The sequence below is a fragment of the Gadus morhua genome, chromosome 7 (genome assembly GCF_902167405.1).
Source record: "Gadus morhua chromosome 7, gadMor3.0, whole genome shotgun sequence".
In the NCBI taxonomy this organism is placed as follows: Eukaryota; Metazoa; Chordata; class Actinopteri; order Gadiformes; family Gadidae; genus Gadus; species Gadus morhua.
This window is the reverse complement of record NC_044054.1, coordinates 29,781,032-29,793,531: the sequence shown is the minus strand read 5'-3', so window position 1 is coordinate 29,793,531 and position 12,500 is coordinate 29,781,032. Positions and strand designations below refer to the sequence as shown.

The 12,500-nt window shown below is 51.3% G+C and overlaps 1 protein-coding gene across 3 annotated transcripts in view; it reads left to right on the top strand.

The window, feature by feature from the left end:
- The window catches only part of LOC115547274 (stAR-related lipid transfer protein 13), a 64,361-nt gene that overhangs the window by 26,220 nt on the left and 25,641 nt on the right, over window positions 1-12,500 (top strand). Inside the window, exon 1 of one of the 3 annotated variants that reach the window (XM_030361371.1) lies at window positions 3,479-4,075. The exons of 1 other annotated variant lie outside the window; for it this stretch is intronic. In XM_030361371.1, coding sequence (XP_030217231.1) covers window positions 3,958-4,075 — 118 coding nt within the window. In that variant the 5' untranslated portion in view covers window positions 3,479-3,957. Of the gene's footprint in view, window positions 1-3,478; window positions 4,076-9,627; window positions 10,413-12,500 lie in introns of those variants that run through there. One more of the 3 variants, XM_030361369.1, reaches the window with a different exon arrangement.

Below are 12,500 nucleotides of genomic sequence, written 5' to 3'. Positions count from 1 at the left end.
CCCCCTCTCCCCCTCCTCCCCCTCCTCTTCGCCTCATCCTCCTTCTCCCCCTCCTCCCCCTCTCTCCCCCTCCTCCCTCATAGGGCTCCTTGTACTATCCTGCTCTGGCTCAGTCCATACCTCAGGACTCCATGGGGGGAATCAGAGGAGCGGCAGTGTGATCTTTGGTCCGTACTGTGTGAGGCCGTCTTCCTGTACTCGTGGGCGATAACGTGTTAGAGTCCCTTAATCCCAGAGCCCCGCCCCCATCTGCCTCCGTACAGGAAACGCACGCAAGCTCTCAGCGCCGCACAAAGTCTGCTGTTTATTTCCAATTAGAGGGCCCGATTATTCAGAGCGATTATATAGCATCCTATGGCCGGATGTGTGTGTGTGTGTGTGTGAGTGTGTGTGTGTGTGTGTGTGTGTGTGTGTGTGTGTGTGTGTGTGTGTGTGTGTGTGTGTGTGTGTGTGTGTGTGTGTGTGTGTGTGTGTGTGTGTGTGTGTGTGTGTTACATGTTTAGATTAGTATGTGTATAGATGTGTGAGTAATTTGGTTGGAATGTTTTTATTGCGTTGCATCCGTGCATTTCTGTGTGCGTATGTATGTGTATGGGTTGTGTATTGAGTAGCATTAGCGTGTGGGTGTCCAGGACTATGTGTTGTGTAAAGAGGAAGAGTATTGGGTAAAGTTAGTCTGTGTGTGTTAAGGTGTTATGTGTAGAGTTAGCGGTTTGTGAAGTGTATGTGTTGTGTTTAGAATTGGGGTAGAGTTAGGGTGTGTGTTGAGGTGTATGTGTTGTGTATTGGGAAGTATTAGCGTGTGTGTTGAGGTGTATGTGTTGTGTATTGGGAAGTATTAGCGTGTGTGTTGAGGTGTATGTGTTGTGTATTGGGAAGTATTAGCGTGTGTGTTGAGGTGTATGCGTTGTGTATTGTGTATTGGGTTAGAGATGGTATGTGTTGAGGTGTATGTGTTGTGTATCGAGGGGTATTGGGTAGAGTTAGCGTGTGTTGAGGTGTATGTGTTGTGTATTGAGGGGTATTAGTGTAGAGTTAGCGTGTGTTGAGGTGTATGTGTTGTGTATCGAGGGGTATTGGGTAGAGTTAGCGGTCTGTTTCTATCGTGTCGTCAGTGAGTCCCATACCTCCATGTTATTGGGTTACGTCCGAAGGCTTTTTGTGGGGTCCTGGATGGTAAAGGATCCCGCTTTGGGCTGCTTGGGTGTCTGTCCTCACCTCCACCTCCACCTCCACCTCTGTCTCCACCTAAGCCTCCACCCCCATTTCGTATGGGTGGTCAAATGCTAAACAGCCTTTCAAACGTTGTCACCGATTTTTTCATTCACAAACATGCCGCTTTGCATTATGGGTGAACCTTGGTTTAAACCAGAACGTTGTTCAATACTTGATCCTGATTGGTCAATAACATTCCAAGGGTCAGTATTATTTCTTCAGTAACAGGACACCTGTGCCTTTGACAACAGTTCTGAACATATGCGCTACAAATCAAACATTAACAACAACCTAAAAAAATACCACAATAGAATATGCACCATAATAGAATATGTTAATTTCAGTCAATAAAACACAATAATATTATAGATGAAAGTAGGTAATATGCAAAAGTTGTTGGAGGTAAATGGGACTTTACCCCTTTACCTCAACCCCCTAATGTTTTCCAATAACAAGACCACCGTGGTTTACTCCTCACTTACTAGAACAGCATCCCAACTTAGCAGGGAACAACACACACACACACACACACACACACACACACACACACACACACACACACACACACACACACACACACACACACACACTGAGCAGCCCTTCGTGCATTGCAATGACACACACAAAGACAGACAGACAGACAGACAGACAGACAGACAGACAGACAGACAGACAGACAGACAGACAGACAGACAGACAGACAGACAGACAGACAGACAGACAGAGAGACAGACAGACAGACAGACAGAGTGATGGACCGCAGGAAGAGCCCAGAATGGCCCGGGATTCCGCCCCGGGACATTCCCGGAATAACGGGGCTGTGAATGCCTGATGCTCCGTGGTGGGGCCCCAGAGCGCCGCCCTGCTGGCCGGCTGGAGAGGTGCGGCCCCTGAACCCCGACGGACCCCTCAGAGGGCCTTTAGTGTGGCAGTGTGTGGTCCGATTTTTTTCGGCTTCTTTTCTTAGACTTAGACTTTTTTAATTGTGCTTTTTAAATTTCAATATACTAATTAGTTAATAATGATAATTAATCTAATTAAAAAATGTAGATAAAACAAACAGCCCATAGCTGTATCTAAATATATCTGTCTATCTGTCTGTCTGTCTGTCTGTCTGTCTGTCTGTCTGTCTGTCTGTCTGCCTGTCTGTCTGTCTGTCTGTCTGTCTGTCTGTCTGTCTGTCTGTCTGTCTGTCTGTCTGTCTCTTCTCTCTCTCTCTCTCCCTCTCTCTCTCTCTCTCTCTCTCTCTCTCTCTCTCTCTCTCTCTCTCTCTCTCTCTCTCTCTCTCTCTCTCTCTCTCTCTATATATATATATATATATATATATATATATATATATATATATATATATATATATATATATATATATATAATATTTACGGAAAACCCAGTAGCTGGGTTCTACTCCAGGTTCAACACACACTTTATTGGCTGACGGGTGGCTGTAGCTGTGTTTACGTAAAACCCGGGTTATTTTTCAATCATTCAGTCATTGAGGGTTAATGGTGCGTGGGTCACGGAGAGGGGAGTGATGTCCTGGTCTGGGGCGCTATTGTTGAGTCCCAACACTAAGCCAACATGTGTAGGCGATAGTACATGGCTTCGTGTATCAGTAGTTTGTGTGTATAGGCTGGTAGCCAGGAGTTCCTCTGCGCCAGTGTATCTAGAAGACGTTACAAATCGGTCACGCGGGAGACCGGGGTTCGCTTCCCCCGGGGACACGTGGGAATAAAATCTGCTAAATCAGCGTGTGATGAAGTAAAGAGGACCGGACGGTAGAGGATGAAAATGATGAAGGGGAACAAGGAGAAATGTTAGGAAAATAGAGGGATGAGGTAAAATGGAGCGCGAGACGGGCGAACGGACTACAGGAAAGGGATGAAACACCAGGAAGAAAGGGGAAGATGAGAGAGAGGAGACGCTAAATACATAACACAGCCTATTTACTTTGACATCGTCTCACTTCTGAAGTTCACACAAACTTTACAGTCAGTAGAAAGTTTATATGTGTGCTTCAAGGAGTTCAAAGATTATATATTGACGGTTTAAAAAGGGGACATTTTAAATGTCTGTGTGCGTGTGTGTGCGAGAGAGAGGGGGGGGGGGAGAGAGAGAGAGAGAGAGAGAGAGAGAGAGAGAGAGAGAGAGAGAGAGAGAGAGAGAGAGAGAGGGAGAGAGGGAGAGAGGGAGGGAGGGAGGGAGGGAGGGAGGGAGGGAGGGAGGGAGAGAGAGAGAGAGAGGGAGAGAGGCGGGAGGGAGACTTGTACTTCCATTGAGGCAGTGGCAGCGGCTGGGTCGACTTGTCAGACTGCCAAACTCATATTATAGTTATTATCTAAATATTAATATAAACCGAACGCGTTTTTTTTTTTTCTAACATCTTTACGTGGACTATACGGGAATAATCCGAGACGAAACCGTTAGAAATGCACTACAGCTGGAATCCGGTCGGTTTACCCGGCGGGTCCAGATAGTGAGCCGCTTGGTGCAGGAAGCTGACGCAGCGTCCAGGTGGAGGGGGCTCTGCTTGTGACGACCGCTGCGGCACTCAGAAACACGCGCACACACACACACACACTTACACACACACACACACACAGACACACACACACTCTAACACATACACTGCCTGCCCCGGCATAGCCCGGCGTCTCAGCCAGACATAACGGTCGGGCTCGTTATTAGCGGCGCTGTCCGCGGGCACAGAGGGTGGAATATGCGTGGCCTCCTCGCGGTTCCGCAATGAGCACGAAGCGACCGAAGCTGCAGCTGCGGCGCTCGATCAGCGAGCAGCTGCGGGACTCCACGTCCAAAGCCTGGGATCTGCTGTGGAGGAATGTCCGGGAGAGACGGCTGGCAGGTCAGTGGCTTTCCGCTCCCTCCGGGACAGTGCGGTCTTTGCTACTGACTAATAACCCGGCTGATTGTGTGTGTGTAATATTTAACATGGTAACAGATTTTCTTGGGAAGGTCATTGCCAAATTTCTGTGGCTGTGGGAAGTTATGCCGGCTGGGGATTCATACATACAGCTAGCCGGACGTTAGTATCGTCATCCGTTCGTTACTGGTTGTTGGTCATTCCATGTTGGACTTTATTTCGGTACGTCAGATATTTTAAACGTCATTGCACCAACTTTGGGGATGGGGTAGGTGTGTGTGTGTGTGTGTGTGTGTGTGTGTGTGTGTGTGTGTGTGTGTGTGTGTGTGTGTGTGTGTGTGTGTGTGTGTGTGTGTGTGTGTGTGTGTGTGTGAGAGAGAGAGAGAGAGAGGGGGGAGTGTGTGGAGGGGGGGGGGGGGCAGTCGGTTTACTTTCTCTATTTACAGTTGTTGGATGCACAGAGGGCATCGTTCGGGTTATTCTCTCTCGCTCTCTCTCTCTCTCTCTCTCTCTCTCTCTCTCTCTCTCTCTCTCTCTCTCTCTCTCTCTCTCTCTCTCTCTCTCTCTCTCTCTCTCTCTCTCCCTCTCTCTAAGTTCTTTCCTCCCAGAGAGAGACATAGAGCACGTTCTGCAGCTGCCTGCTCTTCTCTGCTTAACGTAATTATTGACATTTCTGTCTTTTAAGCAAATTAAAAGGCTGACATTCCCACGTCCGCAGTGTAACGCGGGTCCATTGACCTCAGCTGAAGCCAATACTCAAGACCTATTTTTACTAAAAGTATATTTTTGTATCCAAGCTAAATATTGCTTACTCACACACACATAAAGACATAGACAAAGACACACACACACACACACACACACACACACACACACACACACACACACACACACACACACACACACACACACACACACACCCACACACACACACCACATCAAGACACAGACAGACAGACAGACAGACAGACAGACAGACAGACAGACAGACAGACAGACAGACACAAAAACACACACATATACAGACACACAGACAGAAACACACACACGCACACGCACACACACACACTGCTGATGACAAATATGGTTCATGCTTGGTCATCAATAATACTTTCCATGTTTAATGGTCATATTTTGTAGAATCTATGCACCGGGGCAGCGGCAACGGCACGAGGTCGCGATGCCGACGACGTCGGGCGCGTGAACGTGTGAAGTTGTTAAAGTTCAGCAAAAAAAAATAAAAAAGTCCAGTGGAGAGTTCAGGTCAGCCAGACCCCGGGCCACACCTGCCCCACAACAAGCAGCCCTCTTCCCAGCAGCAGCAGCCAGCTCCCCTGCATCTCGGTACAGCCTCAGACACCCAACACCCCCACCACCTCCACCACCACCAGCCCGGCCCCTCAGCTACTGTGTGTTACTGCAGGGAGTCGCTCAGACGTCACGCTGAGTGCGCACTCTTCCAGGCCAGAGACAGCCGACACTGTGGGTTTGCCACCGCCACTGCTCGGTGACTTGCCTCCCTTCGGGGGACCCAGGGAGGTTGGATAATGTTTGAGGGCAGGTGAGGAGGGTGAGGAGGGTGAGGAGGGTGAGGAGGGTGAGGGCGATGGGGAGGGTTAGGACGGAGAGAGAGAGAGAGAGAGAGAGAGAGAGAGAGGGAAAAGAGATAACGGAGCGTGAGATGGGCGAATGGACGAAAGGGGAAGGGAGAAAACCACAAGGAAGAAAGGGGAAGATGAGAGAGAGAGGAGGAACTGGATGCATGACACAGCCTGTTCACTTTGACATCCTCTTATTCCTGCTGGTGCATAAACATCACAGTCTGTAGAAACGTTTTGTTTTCTGTGCTTTTCGGTGACCTCCTCCCTTTTGGAGACCGGTGACCTTATATGATGTGTGAGGGCAGGTGAGGTCTCCACGACCTCACCTGGTGAGGATTAAGAAGAGGATGACGACAACGCATATGACGGGCGATAAGAGGGGTTGGTTCTCCACAGGGCTGATTGGTTGATGGTTAAATTCCCTGCCCCTGCCCTTGAGTGCGTACGAATGCGGTGAGAGTACATTACAGCAGGCTGATTACGTTTGTAATCCTAAGGATTTGGGACTGGTGCTGGTGGGATGCAGCTCCCTTTGTGTGTGTGTGTGTGTGTGTGTGTGTGTGTGTGTGTGTGTGTGTGTGTGTGTGTGTGTGTGTGTGTGTGTGTGTGTGAGTGTGTGTGTGTGTCCGTGGTACAGAGAGAACTGTGTTTTTACTGTGAATGTGTTTAGATGAATGAACGTGACTATCGATATATTTTTCAATTCCTTAGCTCAGTCTCATTGCTTTCTTTGTGTGTGTGTGTGTGTGTGTGTGTGTGTGTGTGTGTGTGTGTGTGTGTGTGTGTGTGTGTGTGTGTGTGTGTGTGTGTGTGTGTGTGTGTGTGCATGTGTATAGGACCAAGAGAGCTGTGTTTGGTCGTTGTGACACGTCTGCATGTGTTTGGATGAATGAACATAACTTTCGCCCTGTGTTTGAAGACGAGTTTCAGAACGAACCATTTCCGGAACACTCCGTTCGCTTTCTGTTCTTTCCATCATCATTCAGCTCATTCATTCATCATTCAGCTCTGCCCTCTCATCACCCCCCCCCCCCCCTTTCCCATCTGCCAGCCGTTGTTGATCTACGACAGCTCTCATCACTTTTAACCACTCAGATAAATCTTCTCATCGTCCCTGGTGACCTAAACCGACACCGGTCCAAACGCACACCGATGAAGCACAAGCCCTTCAGAGGAAATACTTTTCCCTCACACACGTACCGGACTGTAAACCTGGCCCGGACTCAAACCCTCACCGTTACACGCATGCGTCTCTGGAACCACGTTTAATCGCACGCCAAGTAAACCGTTGACCCGCGTTTCTGTCGCAGTTAACTGGAGTACACTCTGAAGGCTCGTTGTGATGTGTTGCCGCCCTGAGTGATTGTATACTGTCGTCAACAGTAGTTGAAATGAGCATCAAGTCGGGTTGCGTTTGAAAGGTTGGTCGTCAGAATACGACATCTGCTATGTGTTCATTCTTTATGTCCAGGACCGTCAGAAATATGAGCAATGCTGGACTGTATACTAAAGCTAAAGGCCAAAGACGCTTCAGGATTGAATAGCTACTATTATCTTGACTCTGTCTGCATGAATGCATCGCTTCTGGCCCTGAATGTGACAATGATTGGAGAATGAATGCATGATGGCTGGTAGTATATTACTTTGTTACTATATATACTGAGATGTAACTACTGCTATGGTGGAATTTCAGTTGCTTGTAACTATATAACTATGTTGGTATATATCCTTACTAGCATCTCAGTAGCCTGTTACTATATACACTGAGGTGTTATCAACGCTATAGTAGCTTCTCAGTAGCCTGTAACTATAGCAGGGGGAGGGGTAGTAAGACTGTCCACTCATCTCTTTACTCCAGGCCCGCCCGGTGACAGCTCCACGCGCGTTTATGTGAGCTACGGGCTATCGGGTTGTTCTGCCCTGCCCCAAAAACGATCGTATATTATTGAGTTTGGTTTCCTCCAGAGGGCGGTCTATTCCAGTCCGTTTACTGCTGCCTCATGAGTCTGCAGAGGCCTGCTAGAGCAGCCAGCGGGCTTCAACTTAAAGACCTGTGATCTGGGCGTCGGACTGCCAGACTCACTTTCACTTGGTTTCATGTTTTTTTTTTACAGTAGGTGGGTCTGACGGAGTATCAATCTTTGCTGACTCACCTGTCACCCACGACTGTGTGTGTGTGTGTGTGTGTGTGTGTGTGTGTGTGTGTGTGTGTGTGTGTGTGTGTGTGTGTGTGTGTGTGTGTGTGTGTGCGCACATGTGTATGTGTGTGCTGGTGTGTCCGTGCACGTGTCTCTGTGGGATATCTGCCCTGTGGTCGACTTTACTGACCTATATACTTCCAAGTCCTCCCTGCGCCCCCAAACCTCTCCTTCTCCCCTCCCCTCCCCGTGTCCATACCTTAAATGAGTCGAAGCTCACCCAGCCCTGGCCCTGGTACTAAAGTCCCCCCCCCCCCCCCCCCCCTCCCTCCCTCCCTCCCTCCCTCCCTCCCTCCTGCTCCATCCTCCCACAGCATTCCATACATTTATCCTTTAGCCTCGCTGTTCTGCGCTATTACGCCTGCTAGCGTTCACCGCGTGAGGTGTGGAACGACGACCGCGAGTGCGATTGCCGCTCAGATCGAAACGTTATCACGTCCATAAACACACCCTTCCACCAGCGACACATACTTCCCCTCACGAGACGAGGGGCACGAGATCACTCTCCCCCCCCCCCCCCCCCCCCCCCCCCCAACACACACACACACACACACCCTAGCAGCGTAAACAAGCAGGCGGTGGGCGGTGTCTCCTTCACGCGCCAGGGCGGGACTCTGCGTTCCAGCCCCTCCGGGCTGAATGCCACCTCTGTGCCGTCGAGCCCCCCCCCCCCCCCCCCCCTTGGCCCCGGGGAGGAGGAGGAGGAGGAGGAGGAGGAGGAGGAGGAGGAAGAGCAGGACGGCACAGCGTCACAGACAATAGGCTGCTCCTACGCGCATTCCTCCCCTGGCCCACACGCCCCTCGTGCCGGCTCATTGTTCGGCTCTTCCCGTCGGACGCCACGGGATGCAGGGGGCTGCGAGGGGCTGACGGGACGGGGGGGGGGGGGGGGGGGGGAGACGGCTGCTCGCGCTCTGGGAGGGCGGGGAGCGAGCTGGTGGTGGTTAGCGACACACACACACACACACACACACGGATGTACACCCATGTACCTGAGCACACACTCGTGTACAGTACGTACACATGTACGTGCATTCACACACACGCACGCACGCACGCACGCATAAACGTACGCACATACATACACACACATGCCCATACGCACGCACGTACTGTACGTGCACGTAACTTTTAACACATTAGTACAACTAAAATCATCTTCAGTTACAACAGTTAAAAAATTCATATATTGACATCCATCACGTTCACACACACACACACACACACACACACACACACACACACACACACACACACACACACACACACACACACACACACACACACACACGTGCACACACACACACACCCCACTACCACAACCACTGACAGCTGGGTGAACTTTCCCATGGTAAAGTGTGGTCCTGGCACCGTTTCAGGAAGTCCCTGGTCACGGCAGCGCCCCATTGGCTGCTCTGCTGCCCACATGACCAGGGGACGGAGGAGCTGGAAGCGCCCAGCCCAACCCTCCCCTCGAGAGTCCCTTTCCATCCAGCCAATCACACGGAGCGGGGCCCCGACGTGCTCATACACGCTGGCCGACGGCGGGGGGGGGGGGAGAGGAGAGGAAGATGTCTCTCCGTTGAGTCAGGGAACCTGAGGCAGCTTGTGGCTCGGGCGTGCGAAGGATCCGCTTCACTGTACAAGGAGAGAGAGAGAGAGAGAGAGAGAGAGAGAGAGAGAGAGAGAGAGAGAGAGAGAGAGAGAGAGAGAGAGAGAGAGAGAGAGAGAGAGAGAGAGAGAGAGAGAGAGAGAGAGAGAGAGAGAGAGAGAGAGAGAGAGAGAGAGAGAGCCCGAGCCCTCACCTATTGGTGCGTGAGATGTTGGAGGCTGCAGCTCTGAGACACATCCAGTCGTTCCGCGGGCGTTTGGACAACGGTCTCTCCCGGCCTCAGACGGGATCAGACTAGAGCGCAGGAGCCACAGACGACTGTGAGCCCACCCTCTGGACCAAGAGGGCGCCGTGCGAGGTGTTGAGCGGGCGTGGTTGAGGGGGGGGCAGCATGACCTCCTTCGTGTGCTGGATAGGAGCGGCGCACGACACAGAGGGGGACGGAGGGGCCGCTACGATGGAGGACGGCGTGGCAGGAGCCCACCAGACGGCCGCGGCCCTCCGAGGTTCTGCGGACCTCGAGGGGACCGCCGCCACACTCGGGGACGACCGGGGCCGAGGGGACGCCGCCCACACCACAGACTCCGCCCACGCGATGGACGACGCCCACGCCACGGACGAGGACAAGGACGTTGTGGGCGACAGGGGTCCGGCTGGCGAGGGACGGGGGGAGGGGATGAAGAGGATGAAGAGGGGGGCGGAGGAGGAGGAGGAGGAGGACAACGGGTCAGGCTGTGAGAGCGACGGAGACGGGGCCAGGGGCGGGGCCGGACAGGTGTGTCTGGGCGCCATGACGCCAGACGGGCAGGACTACTACCTGAGGCTAGGCCACACCCCCCGACGGCGCTCCGCCTTGCGTCTCTCCCGGATCATCGCCCGGCAACAGCTGCTGGCCCGGCTGGAGCAAGGTATAGACGGGTGGGGTGGGGGGGTGGGGGGGTGGGGGGGGCCAGCTCTCTGCCATGGTGCTCTCGGCGTTCGGTACTCGAGTCAGCGATGGAACAGATCTCCAAGAAAGCTTGACTGCTTGTTGTAGAGCAGTAGTAAACGGAAAGGGTCCATGCCCTTTTGACTTGGTAGTTTCAAGTTTGGGCATTTTGGATTGTTATATTTTGAGTTAGGATTGTTAAAAAATGCATTTGAGGAAACGTCAGTGCAGTATTGGTAGAGTACAGAAGCTCTCCTCTGAATGCTCTTCAGGAGGAATTTGGAGGAGCCACGGATAGATTTGTTTGTGTCCCTGCCCACTCATTCCATCATGGTCATTTCCTCGACTTCCTGTCACATGGCCTGGTGTTTGCAGGGGTGCGGACGGTGATACTTCCAGGTTGTCATGGGAACGTCACCTCACCGGCACCAGGCAATTGGAACGGGCCTTTCCATGCTCTTGCTGCAGAGCTTGACCTCTTCTCTGTGTGTCTGTGAATCCAGTTAGCGGCGCTGTTATGCTACGTCGTCATTTTGGCTAACTTCCTGTCGGTCGGAGCAGTTTGCACTCCCCTCCCTGCTCCCTGCATCATGTCTCTTCTTTCTCTCTCGAGGATGTGTTTTCTTCTTCCTTCTCTTCCGCCATTTTTATTCGCTTGGCGGGTTTGGGTGTGTCGGACATTCCTGGGAGCGTTGTGATCGGTTGCTTTGCCTGTCCCGCCATTGTCAGGCAACACTGGAATCCTGCTGCCTGCCCCGTTGAAATGCAGACAGGACCTCCTCTTGGCAGAGTTCTCTCTCCTGATTGGATAAATTGGGAACGGGATACCAGAACATTGGCTTGCTGTTCACTGCATAGCGGAGCCACTGGAAGACTCATGTTATAGACCAAACACTCTTTATCAATTATGGCTGTCGCAATATAGAGCTCTTTAATGCTTATCTTAACAAAATTAATATTGCCTACAGCTCCTTTAATATTGGGTTCTGTCGGCTCATGAATAATTTTGTGGTATTTTGTAGTTTGCAGTTTGGTACGGTCTTGCGGAACAGGGCGATGAAGGGATGGGTTCTGAATGGAGCGGAAGGTGCTTGTCAGATCTTGTGGATCTTGTGGTTGGCATGACGACCCCTCTATCCTTAGAGGTCAGGGTTCAGATGCGGCATGAAACGTGAGGGGGAATGAAAAGAAAGAGGGCGGGGGGGAGGGAGGGGGGAGAGGGAGGGAGGGAGGGAGGGAGGGAGGGAGGGAGGGAGGGGGGGTGGTTGGGGGGAGAGGAATGTAGGATACAGGTTTGTGCCTGCATCCTTTTAAAAAGCAATCATGCACACTTGCAAACAGCAACTGTGATACATGTGCACTTACTTACCGCTAAATTCTTTCTTTCTTTCATTGCGCTCGAGCGCACACACGCGCATACAGATACACACACACACACACACACACACACACACACACACACACACACACACACACACACACACACACACACACACACACACACACACACACACACACACAGAAGACATGGGAGAGAGAGACATGTTTGGCATTGCCCTTGTATTTCGTCTCCCCTTGAACCACAATCATATATCTTTAGTGAATCATCTTTTTTGCCCTTTCAATTACACAACCTGCTAGCTAAACATAGGTTCCTCCCCAAGTTAATATAAGTATTTTGGACGAGACGGAAACAGACAAAAATCAAAGAAAGGCAAACTAGATGTATGAGGATTACATAGTCTATGTCTGCGACTCCGCTCCTCTGCTCCTGGATTAGTTTTTTTAGGTAGAATTGCCCCCCTCTGCTGGAGAAGCCATGACATTACAATCATAATTCTTTTTGCTTTTCATCTATCCTGCTGAATGTCTCTCATGTCCCAAGGTTTTCTCCTTTAAACTTGGCGATATTTTACACAGGGTAGCAGGTGGTGTAGTCCATTCTGGACAGGTTATCCAGTTCCCCGTGCTAAGGTCTGAGCTGGAGACCGGGGTCCCAGACATCCCCAGTCGACTTTAACTACCTTCAACAACTGGGCTTCGATCGTGTTTCCTTTGCGTCCCTCTG